The 25560-nt window shown below is 42.0% G+C and overlaps 1 protein-coding gene across 7 annotated transcripts in view; it reads left to right on the top strand.

Annotated features, from left to right (window-relative positions):
* Positions 1-217: 217 nt before the first annotated feature.
* The window catches only part of KMT2E (lysine methyltransferase 2E (inactive)), an 87969-nt gene continuing 62626 nt past the window's right edge, over positions 218-25560 (top strand). For 5 of the 7 annotated variants that reach the window (XM_073652254.1, XM_073652252.1, XM_073652251.1 and 2 more), the window contains exons 1-4: positions 219-600; positions 19489-19673; positions 22478-22592; positions 24043-24266. In XM_073652254.1, the coding sequence (XP_073508355.1) occupies positions 19603-19673; positions 22478-22592; positions 24043-24266 (410 nt within the window). In that variant the 5' untranslated portion in view covers positions 219-600; positions 19489-19602. Of the gene's footprint in view, positions 601-19488; positions 19674-22477; positions 22593-24042; positions 24267-25560 lie in introns of all 7 variants that reach the window. The other 2 variants (XM_073652253.1, XM_073652250.1) reach the window with 2 other exon arrangements.

Below are 25560 nucleotides of genomic sequence, written 5' to 3'. Positions count from 1 at the left end.
TTCCAGCTGGACGGCTCCGCCATTACATATAAGGGCACGGCCCTCTCGCTTTCCCCGTGTGTGGAAGGCGTGACGCTCTAGCCGGGCAATTTAGTGCCCACAAGCAAAATGGTGTAGACTGTGGTGCGTGTGTCGCCATTTTGCTTGTGGGCATGGCTGCAGCTAGGCCCTTTCCACACCCGCAACAGTCTTGTGTTGAGTCCGTGGCAGCAGGGTTAGGAAACCCCGTGCGAGCATCCGACGCCATTTTCCAGAGAGAGGCAGTGACATAGAGCCAGCGTAGGCTGAGACACGGGAGGAGCGGGGTTTGTACACATTGGGGCTGCAGTCAGCTTGGGCACTGCGAACACCTCCATAGCTTCCCCTGTGCAGCGGGTTCAGTCAGCTCTAGCTCTGCCGCCGCCGCCGGTCAGTTCGGTCCCCTGAGTAACGGTTCCCGGGGCTGCCTCTGACGTCGCTTTTCCTGTCAGCGCACAACTGCTGGGAGTGAGCTCCTGTGCTAGCAGCCTTCACACTCACGGTAGCGGCCATTGCCGTCACCCTTCACGGGTGCGTATTTCCGTTCTCGGTGTCCTGTTTCCTGGCTTTGGCACGTTGGAGGTAAGTTATAGTGGCGTCTCTTTATGCTTTTCCTTGACGCTTTCTTTTCCCGTCGGTTTGCAGTGCCGTGGTGGGTGTGAATATGTGCCAAGTGTCCCTGCGCTCCAGCCTTGTAGTGAAGGGTCAGGATGAAGGAATATGGCGGGTTCGTGGTCCACATAGCTGACTTTGGCAGTGATGGAGGGGGGTGGGCAGCTTCTTTGCATTGCTTTTACCTTTTGCTCCATGTTAACCCTGCACTTGTCTTTTTCTGCACGTTTCACCGTTTATCTTTCAGGCCTCTCACTTTATATCTCTGGCACCTTGTTGTTTTCTTCTTCTTCTACTGCTGGAAAAAATAGTGGTAATTGTATTTCGGCTTCATAAATGGTTAATGTGGTAGAATAATGGCTGCTCTCTTTCCCATACTAGCTGTATAGGGTTCCCCTGTATGTAATATGTATATAGGCATAGGTGTTTCTCCTATCTTTTAGGCTAGGAGTTGATGTCCTGTCCCTTTTATAGAAGCAATATATCTGCAGGAAGGAGACGTTTAGTGATCGTGGTGTGAATATGGCAGACATTTATAGGCAGATTCTGTGCTGTACGCAAAAGGAAAACATGGCTATGATGCCCAGGAGGGCTGGCTGGTGTGTACATCCTCTCACACCCTCTGCAAAGCTGTAGGTCTTTCCAGGGCTTTCTGCTCACAGGCTGCAGACATGGATGGGGGAGGAACAAGCGATCCTGTGTGTATGTGGAAGCCAGGCCAGCTCAGACACAACACCATCACACAAAGGAAGGGAACACCATGCTTGCCTTCACCCTGCCAGGAGATCCAGACCCAGGCTGCATGCATATGTACCATATGATGTATGTGCACCCCTCCTTTATCATGCGGATACATTGTTCTTCCATGGTAGCATTAATCAGGTTGTTTATTAACAGAACTTGGTCACCTCCCCAGCTCTCCTAAGTAATACTAACTGGAGGGTTATTTTTGCCCCCTTCTCCTGGCGGGATAAGGGATCTTGAGAGAAATGAGGGGCGATTGTATGTACTTGGTGACTACCACCATTTGTTGGTATCTCCCTCTTTTGTCCTTTGGCGAGTCTAAAAAATGGCGCCCCCTCAGCTGATGTTGTAATCTAATCATTTCTGGGTCTCCACACCCCATGCAGCACATATGTCTGCAGCTCATACATGTGGAGAAGGAGGTTTTCGATATATATAATGCCTTTATTGCTGGGACTCTGACATAGTGGCCTTGCTTGCTATAAAATAATGCACTGTGTGGCTTGTAATATTCTGGAGAAGTGATTTCCGAACAGGTTTTGCCTATAACTGACATTTCTGGTTGCAGATAAACAGCGTGAACCCTAGATCTGCTTGAACCCTAGGCTGCTTCAACTTGATATTGAAGGCTGTAAAGCTTAGCAGGATTTCTGTAGGGGTGTCTGCTGTGGAGGGAAGGGGGCGGTGATGAGGGAGTGCATAGTGTATACTCCTATGTATATTGTCTTCCTGCTCCACTTTAACCCCTTGTTATCCTGCTGACATACCTTGCTGTTCACAGGAAATGTACTTGGGACTGTTTACAATTCTCACTTCCTGATATTAAATTTATTTTTCATTTTTTTGGGGGGGGTGAAGCTTTTTCATTCATAATCTTATCTGACTAAGCCTCTGTTCTCACTGACTTTTTTCATATTGGCAACCACCAGTTAGCATAGTACATTTTTGTTAGAAAAAAACAGAATCTTTTAATATCCGTTAAAAGTACATCAAGCATATTTAGTTTGATTTTGAGACATTTTGATCTCAGTTGATAGGTGACCTACTTGAGTTTTCATAATTTGAAGCCCAGGTTTGCTGTGTGGCTCATTTTTATTTTAGCTCCTCGATAAATCCATGGAGCTAACCAGTATACCTGTACATTTTGTGGGTTATACTGTATAAAGATCATATTGCTTCAAACAGGGTCTTCCAATGTTGAGAACTCTTATCTGTGGGTGAATGCAGAAGCACAAGTTCATTTACCCCAGTAGCACTCCCATATGGTAAATTAAGCATTACATAGGTCCCAGTGAAATCAATGGATGTCCTTGTAATGCGCTAACATGTTGGGTTCTCCAGAGTCTCTATAAAGGGAATCTGTGACCAGGTTTCTGCCACCAAATCTGAGAGCAGCATAGAGTACAAACAGACTCTGGTTCCAGTGATGTCATTTTTATCAGCAGAAGATTATCATTTTGAAGACCAATAAATCTGCTGCCATGTCGTCCTCCATATTTATGAGCTCTGTATAACCACGTCACCACTGACTGTCTGCTTTCAGCCTATGCACAGTGTACACAAATAGCTGTCAATCAGTGGTGTGGGTGGCGTTATATAAAGCTCAGTATTCAAAGAGCTGTGATTTTATCAAAATGGCATCAAGCTGCCCAGTAAGTTACACATTGCTGAAATTAATGTCTCTGCCCCTACATGATGCTGTTCTCAGATGGGGTAGTGAAAAATTGATGACATATTTCCCTTAAAGGGAATCTGTCATCCCCCTGGGCGATATCAGACCTCTAATATGGGCATACAAATGATAGAAAAGTAAATCTATACTTACCTGTATGGCCCATAGCAGAGGTCTGATTGCAGAGAAATCTGGTTTTATAAAGTCTGTTTTTCACAGGCATCACGCGACCCCCTGCTGCAGCTGGCGCTGATGTCACGACAAGTCCAGGCTGCAGCCGAGGGTCCCTCTTCCGCGTTCCACCGGTGGCTGCTGGGTTGTGGGCGGGGTTACCCTGCGCATCACACCCAGCATCCACCGCATGCTCTGCCTCTCCTCATTCACTGGGAAAACGCGCAGTGGATGCTGGGTGTGACGTGACGCACGGGGTAACACCGCCCACAACCCAGCGTCCACTGCGGGGAGTGCGTCACTGATGTCACCCCTCACTTGAGTCCCATCTCCTTCTCTTCTCCTGCTCCTATCCCAGTAACTTTTACACTGATGAAGGTCTTGTCGACCGAAACGTTTTTACTGTGGACTGCAAATAAAAGTATCTTTTTATATCATTTGGTGTGCTGAGGTTATCGCGACATTTCAAGGCTTTGGACCCAACTCAAGCACCCAGGTCCAGTAGTGCTGCGTTTCTTTCTAAATATTACGTACCCCTCACTTAACGTCACGTGATGCCTCGGAGCGGCCAGTGATAGCGCCGCTCAGAGGCAGAAAAGGTACCTCAAGATATTTACAAAAACACTTCTGGGCCCCAGGGGGATACATTGGGGGGGTTCATATAAAGTAGTGTGCAACTTCTTTAATGCTTTGTTTTTTTTTATCTTTTTTTTTTATTAGATGGGTAACTTTACATGTCTTGACTGGCAGTACCTTACTACCTTCCTCTTACTAATTACAAATGGACGCCTCAATGTTCTGCTTGTTTTTCTTTTTTATCTAGATCTAGAGCAATGTTCCTTCATTAGTTGCTCAGTGGACACTATTGGTGACTGTGTACCCCATTGACTGACTACTAGTGGGTGGGTCTATCAGATTCTATCAATGTAGCTGTTTTAATTGTAAAAATAGCACCGAATGCAGCACTTTTTTTTATTCCCAAGACAATGGAATTTACGATAAGTGTTTAAATGTGAACACAGTCTTACATTAGAAGTATTCATTGTCACTTAAAATATAACTATTGGATCTTCTTAGCTCCTCTCCCCTCCCCCCTTTTTTTAAAGCAATTTATCATATCTTTTGTTGGTCTAAGTGAGAAATGTTTGTAAGTGCAGTCATTCTTTCATGAGCTAGATTGGACCATTTTGTGCTACTCATGCATTATGTACTTGTGCATAAATAAAGTACCAGACAAACACGAAGTCCAAATAAAACACCAAATGTATTTTTTTTCTCTTGCGTATGCAAAAAACAACCAGAAAGATTCTCCTTTCATGCTTGTCCTGTGTCATTTTTTTTACCATTCGTTTTTCTGATATGCAATAAAAACTGACAGGTTTCTCAAGCTCCTCCTGGCAACTAGTCAGTGAATATTAGACAGAACATAGATGCAAGTCCAATGGCATAAAGAGTCAGCTTGTCCTGGTTTGTTTTTTTTTGTTTTTTTTTAATACATACCATTGGTCAGCAAAACAACCCAAAAAAAATCCCGACATGTAAATCGCCCAATAAAATGTGTCAGTAAAAAACACTGACAGCACATGTATGTGGAAAAACTGATGTGAATTACTGTAGACGTTATGGTCAGACCATCTTAAGATTGATTGATTAGAATATCTATTTGAAATTTTGTTCCACAGTCTTGAAAAATTTAGTTGACTTCTTGGCCCCATTCACACATGCAATTTTCATGTATATGTCCTATGCATCATACCACCCCGTATAAAAAACAAAACAACTCAGACATGTACTAGTTTGGTCCAATTTGCATACCAAACTAGCACATGTCAATGAATTGGACCTTGATGTAATGGTAAACGATGTGTTGTACGTTAATTCCAGTGGCATTTTCAAAAGAGCAGCGGCTTATATCTTGAACTAAAGGCTCGGGATTACAGGGGTTGTCCAACAGGAATATATATAATTTTTTTTTTTATAGCCAGTGTTTGATTGAAAATAATAAAACAAAGGCATAGTCTCCTTACAACGCACCTGCAGATCCAGTGGAGGTTGTTTCGGCGCTCTGCGCCTACTCCAGATGCTGTGTCTGTCACATTTGGAAGTCACAGCATAATCCACGTTGTTGTCACTTGCTTGTTATAGGGTCTGCAAGTCTTTCATCAAGCTTCTCCAGTGCAGAGTTTAATTTACCCATTAGGGTATATGCAGATTTAGCAGTCACGTGGTATATTGCCACAACTACTGTAAAACCATGGTGAGTTAACGGAAGTTGCAGAAATAAAAGACATGGCTCCTATGTCCAAAAAACCTTTAAGCTAAAACTACAGTTAGGCTATGTGCTCACGATGCAGAAATGCTCAGGATTTTTTCCTGAGCGTTTCTGCATCTCCCTGGCAGAAAAAAACGCATGCGGATTGTACATGCGTTTTCCTGCCAGGGACATGTGGAAATGGAGCGTTATTCACTGACCTTTCCGCATGCAGATTGACAAGCGCTTTCCAAGCGAGTAGCATCACTTGGAAAGTGCTTGTGACAACTAGGTCACACTATATAAATCCATGCAAACGGCATGGATTTATATAGTGTGACCCGAGAGAGTGGTTAAAAATAAAAAAATAAATGTATACTTACCCTCCGATGGCCCCCGGTGTCCTGCTTTACACTCCGTTCTCCCTTGCCGACAGCGGTGGATTGAAAGACCTGCCGACGTCAGCGTCGCGTGACCCGTCACATGACTCTGACGTCAGCGCAGGTCCTTCAATCCACCACAAAGTGCTGGGAAGCAATGAGGAGCGGGCCGCCGGAAGGTAAATATACATTTATTTTTTATTTTATTCTTTTTTTAATGGTACCTGGGTGTGGATGAGACTCTCCTCTACACCCGGGTACCATCCGCACATTAGAACGTGCCAATTACGCAAGTACAGATGCAGTCTTGCGGAATTGACGCGTTCTAATGCAAGTCAATGGCGGTGAAAACGCAGCACTTGCGCAAAATAATTGGTAGTGCTGCTTTTTTTTCCGCAATGATAATCCGCAGCGGAAATTTCCACAGCATGTGCAAAGCACATGCGGATTATCATTGGGGAACATGGCAGACCTTCTACCATGCGTTTTTAATGCATTTCCGCAGCTGCAGAAACGCATTAAAAACGCATAGTGGGCACACAGCCTTACTCATGGACACACAGTATATGATTGTAATATAGCTCTGCCACAATAGCAAGCAATGACAGGGAATGAGGTGGTGCTGAAATCCAGTAGAGTTGCAATCTTGCCACTTAATGGTTGCAGCGCAACCACATTCACTATCATGACTTGTGATTTTGCCCTACGACATTGCAATCTTATGTGAAAAGTCCACAAGTCATTGTGTAGCCTAAAGCCCCACACACATTAGATGGATGTTTTCCCCCAACTCTTCCATACACAGGAATGCTCATCTTGACCTAGATGCCAGACTTACCTGGCGGTGACTTATTCAACAAAGGCATCAGCTGTTAGAAATGTAAGAGATGACTCCCTAACAAGCAGTGCAAATATGTTTCAAACATGGCCACTGGTGGATGCCATATTTTTTTCCTGATACTGTATGAAATGAGGCATATGGAGGTACACTATAGGTCCATCCATGATTGCCCAGTGACACCATGGACACCTCAGATGGTGTACTCAGCTATGATGTGTCAACATTGGTGAGAATAGCCTCACATGCATCTGTTTGGATTGGTTAATGAATTTGCTTAACCATTCTGTACACAGTAAGTCAGTGCTGGAGCTAAATCACCTTGCTTTGTTTCTTACTGCAGTATCCAATTATACCAATTTAGCTAGTGGAGGTGCTTACTATGTTGCGGAGATCGAGTTATGCGCTGTAATATACCTAGTGAACAGTGGAGTATCTTTGTTGCTAAAGTTGACATGGAGGATGATACAGCCAGAGTAAGATTATGTAGCCTGATGTATTACAATGATAAACATTACATGACAGGACCCTCGTCATATCCTGTGGTTTCTGAAAAGATCTGATGTGCTTGTCTTTTTTTCTGTGTAGTGAAGCATTGAACTATCTAAGGCATTGGTAACCGATTGGTGGCCGATTGCAGCCCTCCTGTGTCTTATGACCGGCTCAAATCCTATATTCAGGATGATGATCAAACATGAACACACAAATATTCTGAGTGCTCTGTCTAGCCATCTGTTATTAAACAGGTCTTCCATTATGGGGGAACGCTAGCATTTTACACTAAAATTATGTAAATGTTTGGTTTTTGTTATATTTGCTGTCTTTGTTGCCTATTTATTTAGCAAATGCCTAGTATGAATCTCAACACTGTAGCTTCCTCTGCTGAGTGCAGTGTAACAATATTTGATTACAACAAGGGATTCATTTGACAATTACATTGTGTCGAGTTGATCACTGGTTAAACATGCCAAAAATATCTGAGATGGGAAAATATTTTTCAATGTAGGGTTCTCGGCAAACCACGTCAACATAGTTTGCAGCAGAGCTGTGAAGTCTGTAACCAAACCACCAACTCCTCAATTTCCCTGACTCAGACTCCACAGCTCTGCCTCACTACTGAGCGTGTACATAAAGTGCAGCACAGATTCATCTCATCAAAAAGCTGAAATCCTTAGATCGGGAAGAGAACAGGCACTTATAGGACATTTCATAACTTTCCCAAATCCTTATGAAAACATTTACAGCACATCCTACATTGCACTACTGTACCCAATTTATGTATTTTAGGAATCTGTCCATTTTATTCTGACTCCACAACCCTGGTTTGCAGTCACAGTACGGGGCTGTTTGACAGAGAGAGCACACTTCCTCTAACTCCTCATGTGTCACTGTTGACATCGGCCTTTGGGGATTAAATTGCTGAAATCTGTGAGAACACCAATCCTAGCAGTTAGCCATACTCCTGATATATGTATACCTGTTGGTCTCTGTGAGTTGATTGCATCAGTACGTTAAGAGCACAAAGTGATATATGCTCATTTGACATTCATATATGTCAAGGTGTTAAGAGTATAGGTAATAATATCCTGTAGAGGGGGATTTGTGGCATACTAAACTGGTGAATAAAGATTTAATTCAAAATGTTTCTATATTCAGAATCTTTTGTAGGTTTGGTTCAAAATTTATTTGCTAGGAAGAATGCATTATTCTATTTCACACATGGAAAAATTTTTACAGAGAAAGATAAAGTTCTAGACAGTTCAAACTGTAAAACAACTTTGTTCGCAGCTAAATTAGGCAGATTCTTTCAGCATATTAAAGGGGTGGTACAAAATTAATATTGGTTTTAATCCTAAATGGCTATTTACCTATTGTAATCGATGTAAATACTTTTATGCCCAAAAAATGATAAAAGTATTCTTGGAGTGATACCTTTATTGGCTTACCAGAAAAAAAAAAAAAATATATATATATATATATATATATATATATATATATATATATATATATATATATATATATATATATATATATATATATATAAAAATATTGGGTACAGAAAGTATTCAGACCCCTTTAAATTTTAATTTTTTTCACTGTCATTGCAGCCATTGGTAAATTCTAAAAAAAAATGATTTTTTTCTCATTAAAGTACACTCTGCACCCCATCTTGGCTGAAAAAAAACAAATGTAGAAATTTTTGCAAATTTATTAAAAAAAGAAAAACTGAAATATCACAGTCCTAAGTATTCAGACCCTTTGACCTTGAGATGGTTCTACTCCTTCATTGGAGTCCAGCTGTGTTTAATTAAACTGATAGGACTTGATTTGGAAAGGCACACACCTGTCTATATAACACCTCACAGTGCATGTCAGACCAAATGAGAATCATGAGCTCAAAGGAACTGCCCAAGGAGCTCAGACACAGAGTTGTGGCAAGGCACATATCTGGCCAAGGTTACAAAAGAATTTCTGCATTACTCAAGGTTCCTAAGAACACAGTGGCCTCCATAATCCTTAAAGGGAAGAAGTTTGGGACCACCAGAACTGTTCCTAGACATGGCCGTCCAGCCAAACTGAGCAATCGTGGGAGAAGAGCCTTGGTGAGAGAGGTAAAGAAGAACCCCAAGATCACTGTGGCTGAGCTCCAGAGATGCTGTAGGGAGATGGCAGAAAGCGCCACAAAGTCAACTATCACTGCAGCCCTCCACCAGTCGGGCCTTTTATGGCAGAGAGGCCCGACGGAAGCCTCTCCTCAGTGCAAGACATATGAAAAGCCTTCATAGAGTTTGCACAAAAACACAAGAAGGACTCCCAGACTACGAGAAATAAGATTCTCTGGTCTGATGAGACGAAGATAGAACTTTTTGGTGATAATTCTAAGTGGTATATGTGGAGAAAACCAGGCACTGCTCATCACCTGCCCAATACAATCCCAACAGTAAAACGTGGTGGCAGCATCATGCTATGGGGGTGTTTTTCAGCTGCAGGGACAGGATGACTGGTTGCAATTGAGGGAAACATGAATGCGGCCAAGTACAGTCATGGCCAAAAGTATTGAGAATGAGACAAATAGTAATTTTTCCAAAGTTTACTGCTTCGTTTTTTGTAATGGCAATTTGCATATACTCCTGAATGTCAAAGTGATCAGCTTAACAGCAATTACTGTACTTGCAAAGTCAATATTTGCCCAGAAAATGAACTTTAACCCCCAAAACACATTTCAACATCATTGCAGTCCTGCCTTAAAAGGAGCAGCTAACATTGTTTTAGTGATTGATCGCCAGCCCTGTCCTCATCAACACCCACACCTGTGTTAATGGATCAATCAGTCATGATTAAGTAAGAATGACATCACTGGACACTTAAAAAGGAGGCTGGTTCTTGGTATCATTGTTTCTCTTCAGTTAACCATGGTCATCTCTAAAGAAACACGTGCAGCCATCATTGCACTGCACAAAAATGGCCTAACAGGGAAGAGTATCGCAGCTACAAAGATTGCACCTCAGTCAACAATCTATCGCATGATCAAGAACTTCAAGGAGAGAGCTTCCATTGTTGTCAAAAAAGGCTCCAGGGTGCCCAAGAAAGACCAGCAAGCGCCAGGACCGTATCTTAAAACTGTTTCAGCTGCGGGATCGGACTACCAGCAGTGCCGAGCTTGCTCAGGAATGGCAGCAGGCTGGTGTGAGTGCTTCTGCACGCACTGTGAGGCGGAGACTCTTTGAGCAAGGGCTGGTTTCAAGGAGGGCAGCAAAGAAGCCACTTCTCTCCAGAAAAAACATCAGGGACCGACTGATATTCTGCAAATGGTACAGGGAGTGGACTGCTGAGGACTGGGGCAAAGTCATTTTCTCTGATGAATCCCCTTTTAGATTGTTTGGGACATCTGGAAAACAGCTTATTCGGAGAAGAAGAGGTGAGCGCTACAACCAGTCTTGTCTCAAGCCAACTGTAAAGCATCCTGAAACCATTCATGTGTGGGGTTGCTTCTCAGCCAAGGGAATCGGCTCACTCAGTCTTGCCTAAAAGCACAGCCATGAATAAAGAATGGTACCAGAATGTCCTCCAAGAGCAACTTCTCCCAACCGTCCAAGAGCAGTTTGGCGCCCAACAATGCCTTTTCCAGCATGATGGAGCACCTTGCCATAAAGCAAAGGTGATAACTAAATGGCTCATGGAACAAAACATAGAGATTTTGGGTCCATGGCCTGGAAACATCCCAGATCTTAATCCCATTGAGAACTTGTGGTCAATCATCAAGAGACGGGTGGACAAACAAAAACCAACAAATTCTGGCAAAATGCAAGCATTGATTATGCAAGAATGGACTGCTATCAGTCAGGATTTGGTCCAAAAGTTGATTGAGAGCATGCCAGGGAGAATTACAGAGGTCTTGAAGAAGGGGCAACACTGCAAATATTGACTTGCTGCATTAACTCATTCTAACTGTCAATATAACCTATTGGTACTCATAATATGATTGCAATTATATTTCTGTATGTGATATAAACATCAGACAAACACTAATAAAAACCAGAGGCCAGCAGATCATGTGAAAATATAATTTTGGTGTCATTCTCAAAACTTTTGGCTATGACTGTACAGAGATATCCTGGATTAAATCGCTTCCAGAGTGCTCTGGACCTCAGACTTGGCCAAAGGTTCACCTTCCAACAAGACAATGACCCTAAGCACACAGCTAAAATAACAAAGGAGTGGCTTCAGAACAACTCTGTGACCATTCTTGACTGGTCCAGCCAGAGCCCTGACCTAAACCCAATTGAGCATCTCTGGAGAGACCTGAAAATGGCTGTCCACCAATGTTCACCATCCAACCTTACGGAACTGGAGAGGATCTGCAAGGAAGAATGGCAGAAGATCCCCAAATTCAGGTGGGAAAAACTTGTGCATCATTCCCAAGAAGACTCATGGCTGTACCAGCTCAAAAAGGTGCTTCTACTCAATACTGAGCTAAGGGTCTGAATACTTATGACCATGTGATATTTCAGTTTTTCTTTTTTTTAATAAATTTACAAAAATTTCTGCATTTCTTGTTTTGTTTTTTTTCAGTCAAGATAGGGTGCAGTGTACTTTTAATGAGAAAAGAAATGAACTTTTTAGAATTTACCAAATGGCTGCAACGAAACACAGAGTGAAAAATTGAAAGGGGTCCGAATACCTTGAATACCTTCCGTACCCACTGTGTGTGTGTGTGTGTATGTATGTGTGTGTATATATATATATATATATATATATATATATATATATATATATATATATATATATATATATATATATATATATATATATATATATATATATATATATATATATACAGTACAGACCAAAAGTTTGGACACACCTTCTCATTTAAAGATTTTTCTGTATTTTCATGACTAAGAAAATTGTACATTCACACTGAAGGCATCAAAACTATGAATTAACACATGTGGAATTATATACTTAACAAAAAAGTGTGAAAAAACTGAAAATATGTCTTATATTCTAGGTTCTTCAAAGTAGCCACCTTTTGCTTTGATGACTGCTTTGCACACTCTTGGCATTCTCTTGATGAGCTTTCAAGTGGTAGTCACCGGAAATGGTTTTCACTTCACAGGTGTGCCCTGTCAGGTTTAATAAGTGGGATTTCTTGCCTTATAAATGGGGTTGGGACCATCAGTTGTGTTGTGCAGAAGTCTGGTGGATACACATCTGATAGTCCCACTGAATAGACTGTTAGAATTTGTATTCTAGCAAGAAAAAGCAGCTAAGTAAAGAAAAACAAGTGGCCATCATTACTTTAAGAAATGAAGGTCAGTCAGTCCAAAAAATTGGGAAAACTTTGAAAGTGTCCCCAAGTACAGTTGCAAAAACCATCAAGCGCTACAAAGAAACTGGCTCACATGAGGACAGCCCCAGGAAAGGAAGACCAAGAGTCACCTCTGCTTCTGAGGATAAGTTTATCCGAGTCACCAGCCTCAGAAATCGCAGGTTAAAAGCAGCTCAGATTAGTGACCAGGTCAATGCCACACAGAGTTCTAGCAGCAGACACATCTCTTCAACAACTGTTAAGAGGAGACTTTGTGCAGCAGGCCTTCATGGTAAAATAGCTGCTAGGAAACCACTGCTAAGGACAAGCAACAAGCAGAAGAGACTTGTTTGGCAAAAGAACACAAGGAATGGACATTAGACCAGTTGAAATCTGTGCTTTGGTCTGATGAGTCCAAATTTGAGATATTTGATTCCAACCACCGTGTCTTTGTGCGACGCAGAAAAGGTGAACGGATGGACTCTACATGCCTGGTTCCCACCATGAAGCATGGAGGAGGAGGTGTGATGGTGTTGGGGTGCTTTGCTGGTGACACTGTTGGGGTTTATTTGAAATTGAAGGCATACTGAACCAGCATGTCTGCCACAGCATCTTGCAGCGGCATGCTATTCCATCTAGCAGCTATTTTACCATGATGGCCTACTGCACAAAGTCTCCTCTTAACAGTTGTAGAGATGTGTCTGCTGCTAGAACTCTGTGTGGCATTGACCTGGTCTCTAATCTGAGCTGCTGTTAACCTGCAATTTCTGAGGCTGGTGACTCGGATGAACTTATCCTCAGAAGCTGAGGTGACTCTTGGTCTTCCTTTCCTGGGGCGGTCCTCTTGTGAGCCAGTTTCTTTGTAGCGCTTGATGGTTTTTGCAATTGCACTTGGGGACGCTTTCAAAGTTTTCCCAATTTTTCAGACTGACCTTCATTTCTTAAAGTAATGATGGCCACTCATTTTTCTTTACTTAGCTGCTTTTTTCTTGCCACAATACAAATTCTAACAGTCTATTCAGTAGGACTATCAGCTGTGTATCCACCTGACTTCTGCACAACACAACTGATGGTCCCAACCCCATTTATAAGGCAAGAAATCCCACTTATTAAACCTGACAATGCACACCTGTGAAGTGAAAACCATTTCCGGTGACTACCTCTTGAAGCCAAGAAGTCAAGAGAATGCCAAGAGTGCAAAGCAGTCATCAAAGCAAAAGGTGGCTACTTTGAAGAACCTAGAATATAAGACATATTTTCAGTTGTTTCACACTTTTTTTGTTAAGTATATAATTCCACGTGTTAATTCATAGTTTTGATGCCTTCAGTGTGAATGTACAATTTTCAAAGTCATGAAAATACAGAAAAATCTTTAAATGAGGTGTGTCCAAACTTTTGGTCTGTACTGTTTGTGTGTGTGTGTGTGTGTGTGTGTGTGTGTGTGTGTGTGTGTGTGTGTGTGTGTACACTGTTCAAAAAAAAATAAAGGGAGCACTCAAATAACACATCCTAGATCTGAATGAATGAAATATTCTCATTTAATACTTTGTTCTGTGCAAAGTTGAATGTGCTGACAACAAAATCACACAAAAATCATCATTGGAAATCAAATTTATTAACCAATGGAGGCCTGGATTTGGAGTCACCTCCAAAATTAAAGTGGAAAAACACACTACAGACTGATCCAACTTTGCTGTAATGTCCTTAAAACAAGTCAAAATGAGGCTCAGTATTGTGTGTGGCCTCCACGTGCCTGTATGACCTCCCTACAATGCCTAGGCATGCTCCTGATGAGGTTGCGAATGGTCTCCTGTGGGATCTCATCCCAGACCTGGACTAAAGCATCCGCCAACTCCTGGACAGTCTGTGGTGCAACGTGATGTTGGTGGATGGAGCGAGACATGATGTCCCAGATGTGCTCAATCGGAGTCAGGTCTGGGGAACGGGCGGGCCAGTCCATAGCTTCAATGCCTTCATCTTGCAGGAACTGCTGACACACTCCAGCTACATGGAGTCTGGCATTGTCCTGCATTAGGAGGAACCCAGGGCCAACCGCACCAGCATATGGTCTCACAAGGGGTCTGAGGATCTCATCTCGGTACCTAATGGAAGTCAGGCTACCTCTGGCGAGTACATGGAGGGCTGTGCGGCCCTCCAAAGAAATGCCACCCCACACCGTTACTGACCCACTGCCAAACCGGTCATGCTGAAGGATGTTGCAGGCAGCAAATCGCGCCCCACGGTGTCTCCAGACTCTGTCACATGAGCTCAGTGTGAACCTGCTTTCATCTGTGAAGAGCACAGGGCGCCAGTGGCGACTTTGCCAATCCTGGTGTTCTGTGGCAAATGCCAAGCATCCTGCTCGGTGTTGGGCTGTGAGCACAACCCCCATCTGTGGACGTCGGGCTAATAAAGGTATCACTCCGAGAATACTTTTTTACATTTTTAGGCATAAAAGTATTTACATCGATTTTTCTGGCTAACACGGTACCACAATATCACTTTGTATTGTACCTATTGTAATAGTATAATCGTTTTTCTAATACCCTTTAATTTAAAAAAAATCCCTACTTTCCCTCTCGAAGTGCCTTTTTTTTTTTTTTTTTTTTTTTCTTATACCTGCTTCCGTTTTGATGACTTTTCGATTGAGTATCCTTCGCATGCACTAGGGATTCTGACACGGGATGTCATCAGTGGGCAGAGACTGTGGTCACTGGTGCAGCCACTGTTGACCTCACATGTCACTCTGGCCCATGGGCCAAATCTAGCCCACAAGGTGAGCATATTTGGCCCTCGAAGCTGGGCGGGTCTCTTCCCCTGGCATCGCACTTTCAACTAGATCAGCATCCTAGATGCCGATACAGTTGAAAGCAATGATGGAGGAGGGAGTGGTAGCTAAACTCTCCTCTTAGGGTCTGACATCTTAGCGCAGCAGGCGCGATGTAGTCATTACAACACGCCCACTGTATCAAGAAGAGACCGGAGTAAATGGGAAAAAGGGCAGAAGTGAGTGTTTTTTTGTGGGGCCTTTATCCTATATGGAGCACCATATGGGCTTATTATCCCTTATAGAGCACTATGTAGGGCCATTATCCTGCATGGAAGGCAATGCAGGGCCCCGTTAAACTGTATGGAGGACTATGCAGGAACCCATCATACTGTATGGAGCACTTTTTGTTGCCATTATTCTATGTATAGAGGGCTGCTTGGGGATTACAGTTGAAGAATCATACTGTGAGGTCACCATTCTTTGCTGGGGTGATTGGGGGGTGATTTGACTTTGTCAAAGCATTTACGTTTGCGATCTCTGGTCTATATCCTGAAATAAAGCTTCATTTAGTGATGTCCGTTTCAGGGTCTGGGCTAGTCGCTGCTCTACTGAGCATGCTTCTTTTGTCAATTCCAACCTATGCTCAGTACGATCTCCCTTGTCACTGCAATATTCTTTTCAATTCCTATCAACAGTGCGCTCCCTCTCCAGTTCTAATTAGAAGTGACGAGCCAGCAACAGAACGCCGCTAGAAGGGACCAGTCCCACCCTGAAAGTGATGTCTTATTTCGTTGGTTGGGTTGGTCTTTGCTGCTCAAAGTGTGAATGCAACCTTTAACCTCCAATTTTTAATCCCTTTAATTATAGGCAACTGTGGAGAGATCTCCAGGTTCACTACCAGTCCAGTAAAAATTTTCTAATGCAGAATTCACTCACCCTAGTCTGGAGGACTTGTTATGAACTAAAGTATTCTATCGCCATCTATCAAATTCGTTCTGGCAGCACTTGGGCAACTTCCCTTAAACCAAACTTTACCCTCCTTGTTTCAGTGTTCCCCCCCCCCCCCCCCCCCCCCCCCCCATGTGGTTAAAGATAACATTTTTGCCTTTTTATAACAGAAATTTATATAGTGGGTGGTTCCATACAGCGATTAGCTTCAGTTATAATCCTCTCCAGTTTCCCAACTTCTCCTAACTATCTGTACTATTTGTTGTGTGCAGAAATCCCTGTGTATTTTCGAGTTGCAGCGAGCCCACTTTCCCTTCCTCCTAGCTTTTAAGAGTTGACAGGATGAAATTATCACAAGCTGGAGGCAGGTAGACAGTTTAAACTCATGTCATCTCATACAGACTCTGCAGTGTGAGGGGACAGCAGTTGGAGTATGTGTACACAACAACCTTGCCATTTTGATGTAGAATTGCATACATTCTGAAACCTAAGCACCTGAAACCTAAAGCACAGGCCCCCACCACCAACCTCAGCGGGGAGGATCTGGATACTTATTTCTTTGAAAAAATCAACCACATCCATCAGGACATCTCAGCCCAATCTCCTCAATGCCTGGATCCCCTTCCCTGCCGCACTTCAAGCTCACTTGCCATCTTTGAGCCTGTTACAGAAGAAGAAGTTACCCAGCTCCTCGCTTCTTCTCGGCCTACAACCTGCAACAGTGACCCCATTCCTTCACATCTCCTGCAGTCCCTCTCACCGGTGGTCACCACTCACCTGACTAAAATATTTAACCTCTTTCTTTCTTCAGGTATCTTTCCCTCCTCATTTAAACATGCCATCATAACCCCTTTACTTAAAAAGCCATCCCTGAACCAGATCTGCACTGCTAACTAACTACAGACCTGTCTCTAATCTTCCTTTCATCTCTAAACTCCTGGAACGCTTGGTCCACTCCCGTTTAATCCGCTATCTCTCAGATAACTCTCTCCTCGACCCTCTACAATCTGGTTTCCGCTCCTTACACTCCACTGAAACTGCCCTCACTAAAGTCTCTAATTATCTACTAACAGCCAAATCCAAAGGTCACTGCTCCCTGCTGATTCTCCTGGATCTCTCTGCAGCATTTGACACTGTGGATCACCAGCTACTCCTCACTATGCTCCTCTCTATAGGCCTCAAGGAAACCGTTCTCTCCTGGTTCTCCTCCTACCTCTCTGACAGCTCCTTCACTGTATCTTTTGCCGGCTCCTCTTCCTCTCCTCGTCCCCTTACTATCGGGTTTCCACAGGGCTCAGTCCTAGGCCCCCTCCTCTTCTCTCTATACACTTCCCCTATTGGACAAACAATCAGCAGATTTGGGTTCCAGTATCATCTCTATGCTGACGACACCCAATTATACACTTCTTCCCCTGACATCACCCCTACCCTAATACAAAATACCAAGGATTGTTTGTCTGCTGTGTCTAACATCATGTCCTCCCTCTATCTTAAACTGAATCTCTCCAAAACTGAACTTCTTGTGTTTCCCCCCTCTACTAACCTAACTCTACCTAACATCGAAATTACCTTGGAGGGTTCAACCATAACTCCCAAGCAGCACGCCCGCTGCCTTGGGGTCATATTCGACACTAACCTTTCCTTTACTCCCTATATCAGATCACTCACTCGCTCTTGTCACCTCTATCTTAAAAATATCTCCAGAATCCGATCTTTTCTCACTTTTGAAACTGCTAAAACTCTTACTGTCGCTCTTATTCGCTCTCTGTTTTGACGACATTCCTTTTGAGAATTCCCAGTGAATGCTGGGATACTTAAATGAAGCATCATTAGAGACAGCCCAGCCCCTAAACTGACATCTCTAGCTCTGAGTTATGTCTATTTTCAATTCTGATTTAGTACGAGCTCCCTTGTCACTGTACAATGTTATTTTCAATGCACAGTGACAGTGCGCTGGCTCTGATAAGAAGTGTCATGAGCCGGAATAGAGCTCACTGCGTACTGTAATGAAAGCATGCATCGAGCAGAAAAAAATCACAGACCAGCCGCACCCCCGAAAGTGATGTCACTTTTTTGGGCTGGCCTCTGCGATGCTTTCTATCCTTAACTACAGTGCGATATCTTGCCAGCCCATGACCCTTCTCGCCAGTGCCGGCAAGGGAGCGCACTGTCACTGTGCATTGAAAGTAATATCACATGGTGACAAGGGAGCTCGTACTGAGCATGCGTCAGAATTGACAACTGACGCATGCTCAGTAAAGCAGGGACTAGCCCAGCCCCTGAAACGGATGTCACTGATAACACTTTGTTTCAGGGTGGGGACAGAGGCTATGGCAGTGACCGTGACCTCTGCCGATGACCTCTCGTCTGAGTATCCCAGCATGTACTGGGGATTCTCAAACGAAATGTCGTTAAACCGGAAGTAGGTAAAAACAAATAAAAAATAAGCAGTTAGAGAGGGAACAATAGTTACTTTTTAATGTATATTAGTAAAGCTATTAGATTATTACATTAAATACAGATATTTAGGATTAAAATAAATGTTAGTTTTGGGCCACCCCTTCTAAATGTTTTGGCCACTTTCTCTTATTAGTGCAGCTTTCCTCAAAAACTGACCAGCATTTCTGTCTGTACAATGTACAATGACTGCTGGTGAAGGAGCATGTGACCAGTAGTAAAACACATCACAGGGAAAAGCTGCTTTTCTATTGGAGGAGAATGATGCACTGGTCTGGTCACATGCTCCTCCACCAGCAGCCATTGTATGGACAGAAGTGCTGGTCCAGTGTGAGGAAAGCTGCACTAATAAGAGAAAGTGGTTGACCTCTTTATATAGCTGTATTGCAAGGATCTTTCCTATTTTGTGAGCAATTGTGAGTCTGATAAAGAAACCATTGATCACAGCTGCAGAATTAAGGTGCAGTTTTTGCGCTTCATCGGAATGCATGCAATATAAACTTTGTATTCTGCTGAGGGATGCAAGGGGGAACAATTGTGGTTAACTTTGTTTTCCTGTGGCTTCTCTTTAAATATTGCATTGCTACTGCTTATAAAGAATATCTAAAGTTAGCCTATGGGGTGATGTAATCTGTCATGTGTTTTTCAGTTATGGATCCTAATTGCAGGAACTGCCTGTTTCTGACTGTAGAGTGAAAGTAGTCAAAAGACATAAATACTTTTTACAGCAGAATATCATTTGACGAGCATTTGAAAATTTCCTGTGGGGTATTTGGTAGAGGTACTTAAATGTGTTCCTTCCTGCATTCATTTAGGGTTCGTGGATGCACTTAGATGTTTGCAATGAGCACTGTGGCTGGCATGCCCCAGTGTTTTGGATCCCGATGCAGAGGACTCCATAGTAATCGTATTTATCAGAAGCGAACGTCATGAGCATAGTGGTCCCATTGCGGGTTGCGACAGCAGAAACTCCACACTTTGACATGGCTGCAGGCTCAGAGTAAGTAAAATATTTTTCCTGAAGAACAGACCACATTATCATGTTACTGTTTTTACATGAGCAGCATAACATCCCTTATATTTGTAATTTACATTGTGCAACATAAATTATGGTTATGACTAAAGACTTGCTAGATGAACCAGTTTTATACACTGTCAAGAGTATCAGAATCTGAAGAGCACCTCATTCTCATCAGTGTGCATTTGCAATGCATTCCCACAAGAGCTTTGTTAAAGGGAGTCTGTCATTACTAAATGACACTTCAAACCAAGTGCAGCACCTTATAGGAAATGTAGCCATAATAAAAATTGTACCTTTTAGAGTTCATATATGATAATGAGGTGCTCAGTGTTCCCTTGGTGTGGTGGAGTGGATCAGTGCACTGCTTGTTTTCCATCTTTCCCCACCTTCCTCTAGTTCTTGTAAAGCCAGAGCTGTCAGACCAAGGAAGAGAGGGTGGAGATAAATAGAAAACAAGTAAATGGGACATTGCACTGAACTGCAAGGGTGCTTCCAGCGCCTCTCTGGATTATTTTAATGGCAAACACAGCGATGGATTGGGACACTAAGGTCATGATTTTTATTTGGGATATGTCTGTCCTTTAACCCCTTAGAGACCGAGCCAATTATGTCCTTAATGACCAAGCCAAATTTTACAGTTCTGACCAGTGTCACTTTATGTGGTAATAACTCAGGAACGCTTCAATGGATCCCACCAATTCTGAGAGTTTTTTTGTGACATTATACTTCATGATAGTGGTAAAATGTCTTCGATTTGACTTGCGTTTATTTGTGAGGAAAAAAATGGAAATTTGACGAAAATTTTGCAATTTTCAAACTATGAATTCTTATGCCCTTCAATCAGAGATATGTCACACAAAATAGTTAACATTTCCCACATGTCCACTTTACATCAGCACAAATTTGAAACCCTTATATTTTATAAGGGTTAAATATGACAGAAAATACCCAAAAGTGACACATTTGTAAAAACTGCACCCCTCACATGATCAAAGCCACATTGAAAAAGTTTATTAACCCTTCATATGCTTCACAGGAACTGAAGCAACGTGGAAGGAAAAAATAAACATTTAACTTTTTTTTTTCCACACAAATTTTACTTCAGCACAAATTTTTACAAGGGTAACAAGAGAAAATGGACCGTAAAATTTGTTGTGCAATTTTTCCTGAGCATGCAGATGCCCCATATGTGGGAGAAAAACACTATTTGGGCGCACGGAAGGGAAGGAGCGCCGTTGGACTTTTTGAATGGAAAATTAGCTGGAATCGAGAGCGGACACCATGTCGTGTTTGGGGAGCCGCTGATGCGCCTAAACAGTGGAAACCTCACAAGTGATCCCATTTTGTAAACTACACCCCTCAAGGATTTTATCTAGGGGTATAGTGATCATTTTGAACCCACATGTACAACATAGAATTTGATAACATTAGGTCGTCATAATGAAAAGTTCATTTTTTTTTTTTTTTTTTCCACAAATCATGCTTTAGCCCCAAATTTTTCACTTTTGCCAGAGGTAACACTGGAAAGTGGACCCCACAATTTGTTACCCACATTCTTACGAGCGCTGCGATACCCCACATGCAGTCAAAAAGTTCTGTTTGGACAAACAGCAGGGCTCAGGGGTGGAAGGAGCATTCTGAATGTTCTGCGGGCCATTAGTAGTTTTTATATTCCTGCCTAACAAAAAAGCCTGAACCTAATCTAACGCCTAGTATTTTTTTTTTTTTTTTTTACTGTTGAAAAAGCCTAGCCTTAGCGTGCCTAGCTGTAACTGCAGAGAATGAAAAAAATAAAAATTATAGACAAAAAAAATGTGACTTGACTAGGGGAGTGACACACAGGGGTGGGGTGATCAGTGAGGTTTAGGAGATTTACTGAAACTATTATTGGGGGCTCTTGATCACTGTGATAGGGTCGATCACAGTAATCAAAAGCCATCAGCCAATAAGAAAAATTCCTGTTGTTGCCGTGTGCAAGGAGGCAGATCTTGGCCATTTACTTTCGTCAGAAGGCAAAGGAGGGTCAGGGCGGGATCACGGATCCAGTACCTAAGGTACTGTGGGGGGGGGGGGGGGGGGCTCGGGAACCCCATTTATCTCCTCTCTGATGTGTTAGATCATATCAGAGGAGAGAGAAATTAATTTTTGTTATTCGGTGAATAACAGTGATCAGGGGACCGTAAAAACCGGCCTTGATCATGTTCTCCAGGGTCTCCGCTACCTGGTAGCGGAGACCCCGGAGATTTTCTGATGCTGGGGGCACTACACTTTTATTCCTAAACGTGATTTGTACAAGAAAACACTACATAAGCATAACTTTTTTGGACAGATGCTCTTTGAGAGCAGTTAGTCTTCTGAAAAAATTCCAGCATTTGCTCCGTTAAATCTGGGCATATACCAGACTTTGCATATGCTTGCATACATGCTAAATGTACCAGAAGCTAGACCTTCCTCACATGCCCATAATATCTGTTAATTGTTTGAATTGTAAAGCGCTGCGGAATATGTTGGTGCTGTATAAATAAAAAGATAATTATTATTCTACTGCCATTTGAATGTTATAGGCACTGCTGTAATACTATTCTGCTGTGATATTTTTGTACTGTTCTGATGATTTGACTATTATGTTTTAGGGAGTTACTGATTATGAAATTTTGCTAAAATAAAGTTGTTGGTGGGGAAAAATGAAGCAGTTGACCCAGTCAACCAGATTTTAATTTTACTAAAGCAGATTGGAAATGGAAAGCCAAAAACTAAGGCAATGCTTTATTTCTTTTATGTAGACCAGAATCTGTAGAAGCAAGCCCTGTTGTAGTTGAAAAGTCAAACAGTTATCCACACCATTTATATACCAGCAGTTCTCACCATTCGCACAGTTATATTGGCTTGCCTTATGCGGTAAGTATTATCTGTATACTCTCTGTGACACTTTCATTTTTTTCCTTTATTGGGGAAATATGCCTTTGTATTTACATATTATCTGGCAATGTCATGGGCTTTTTTTCGTTTTGAGAATAACCAGTAGGGTTGGCTGGGGATTTTTATACATTTATAGTGATGTTAAAAACTTTGTAATATATCATTTCAAAAAGTGACTGATCATTCAGTGTTTAAATATCTGCCATCTCTCACTGAGAGATCAGATGACAGTTGCTGGTTGTAGAAATCTATTGGGCAAGCTAAAGAGAAATGTAGGAAGATATAAACATGCTGCTACAAGGTTACTTGAAATTATAGATACTTTAAAAGACACTGGTGCATTTATCAATATTGTCTAATTCTTAGTGCAGACAGTGCACCAAATTTATCAAAGTGATTCATTCTCTTAAGTCTGGTCTAATTTTAAGACTGTCTAGTCTCAATTTCCATCAGCTATTAGTTGGCTTACTTTGTGCCATGAGCGTGTGCCACAATTTTAGCACACAGTGCTGCACTTTAGCAATGCCCCTTTCCAATAAGACAACCGTTTTGTGAGGCCACAGCCTCCTTTTGTTGCAGCAGGTTTAGGGTCTAAAACACATATATATGATGCTGCTGCAAGTCTTTTGGCACAAATTATACCAGAATTCTGGTGCATTTAAAGGGCCTGTCCAGCCTTGGGATACATGTATGCAGTCAGTCTGTAACTGTAAACTTGTGAATCCTCACATCGCATGCACCGCTCGCTGTGAGGATTCTCCGATGCAGGGAGTAGCAGACATGTGACCGCATGTATGTGATTTGCATACATGCGGTCATATGCTGACTAGATGGGCGTGACCTCTCAATGCATGTGTATTGAGGGTGGTCGGAAGTATGCAAATTGCTGCTCACTATGCCGGAGAATCCTCGCAGTGCTCGCAATGTGAGGATTCACAAGTCTGCGGTCACATAGGCTACAAGTCTACAGTCACTTTAAGGCCAGACAACCCCTTTTAAGCTTTATAAATATGCCCCATTCTATATAGGAGACCAATTAAGGTTTGAAAAGAAGTAATAAGTGAGCACAATCTAAAATAAAAATACATTTGTACTAAATGCATGTCCTTTGTGCAATGTTGCCGCTGATAAGATTCTATCTAGATGGGAGGAGCTCTGTGTTTAGCTCCTCCCTCACCTTGGCTCAGAATTGTATCAGCGGAAACTGCCATCTGCTAACTCAGTAATGTAACAATCTGCCTTCACGGAATACAGATTTTAACTGAAAATGAATGATCAGTCCAGGAAAAGAAAGAAGTGGATTTTTCTGATCAGATATATTACAAAGTTGCTTTTTTTCATGTGTAGTATTGGTTTATATAATAAAAATTAAAACCACAGTTACTCTTTAACATGTTTATGGAATTATTTTTTTTTTAATACAATCCAGGATCACAACTATGGTGCTCGCCCTCCACCAACGCCTCCAGCGTCTCCGCCTCCTGTTCTTATTAAAAATGAGGTGAACATATTTACTACTCCACATTTTGATGAGACTTCAAGTGCTACAACCATCAGCACTTCAGAAGATGGAAGCTATGGAACTGATGTCACTCGATGTATTTGTGGTTTTACCCATGATGATGGATACATGATCTGTTGTGACAAATGCAGGTAGGCTAGATAGTTATCATTTTGTAATAAGCATAAAATAGTCCACTATAAGATGAACGCTTAAAAATTAACTGGTTTTAAGAAACTGTGACATACATTTTCGTCACTTACGAGATTTATAGAGCAGTTCATTCATTGCTTGCTGCAGATCTTCAGATTATCAGTATGTTTAATCTGACTTGATGATAAACACCCGGAGGCTGCATTCACACATCAGGTTTTTGTGTGTATGTGTGCTGTCCGTTTTCAATATAGTAGCGGGAGCAATTTAAGCTCAGCTCGCAAAAATACAAGTCCTTACACAGCTTCATTGATGGAAAGAGGAAAAGTTACGGGTCTCAAAAAAATGGCAACACAAACTTTCTTTTTTTTTTTAATTCAGATTTTATTTTTTTTCTTGATAACGAACTAAAACATAAACATCTTTGGTATCCGTGTAATTGTACTGACATGAAGAATGACTCTGCCAGGCCTTTTCATTTATTCATTATGAATGCTGTAAAAACAAAACCCAAGAAATAACGGCAAATTGTTTTTTTTGTTTGTTTGTTTTTTTTCCCAGTTTTCCACATCTGGAATTTTCTTCTGTTTTTACAGTAGATTATATGGTAAAGTAAATGGCGAACTACAACTTTTCCCCTTATAAAGTCCCTCATGGACAAATATAAAAAGTTGTGGCTTTTAGAAGAAGGGGGAGTAAGTAAACACAAGTGCAAAAACTGTAAACGTCCAGTATTGAGGGGATTAAACCTTTAAAGGAGTTGTCCACCTTCAGGGACTTTTTTCTTAGATACATCTAATTGGGGCTAAAAAATCTTTTTTTTTGCAATTGGAGTGTATTAAAATTTTGTCTCTTATAGTTTGCCTCTTATAGCCTCTGTATTCCACAGTCTATTGCTGGCTGCAGAATGAGTTTATGGGTTTGACCATATTATCTTTATGTTGGGGACATGATTTGTGGCACTTACTATTATACAGGTATAACCGTTTCTCTTGCTCTTTGCAGCTTTCCTCACAGACTACATAAATCTCCAGTCCATACAATGGCTTCTGGTGGAGGAGCATGTGACCAGACCTGTCCATCAGTCTTGTTCAGTTGCAAACCTCACATGAAAACTGCTTTTCTATTGGAGGAGATTGATGGACATGTCTGGTCATATGCCCCTCCATCAGCCGTTTTATGGACTGGAGAGCTGCACTAACTAGAGCAAGATAGCAACCAATCATACCTAAATAATAGTAAGTGCTGCAAAATCATGTCCCCAACACATCAGTAAAGATAAAGTGGCCTATT

The sequence above is a fragment of the Phyllobates terribilis genome, unplaced genomic scaffold (genome assembly GCF_046119375.1).
Source record: "Phyllobates terribilis strain yellow unplaced genomic scaffold, ASM4611937v1 Scaffold_11__3_contigs__length_659146591, whole genome shotgun sequence".
Classification (NCBI taxonomy): Eukaryota; Metazoa; Chordata; class Amphibia; order Anura; family Dendrobatidae; genus Phyllobates; species Phyllobates terribilis.
Note: the sequence above shows the minus strand (reverse complement) of the source record. Positions and strands in the feature narration are given on the sequence as shown.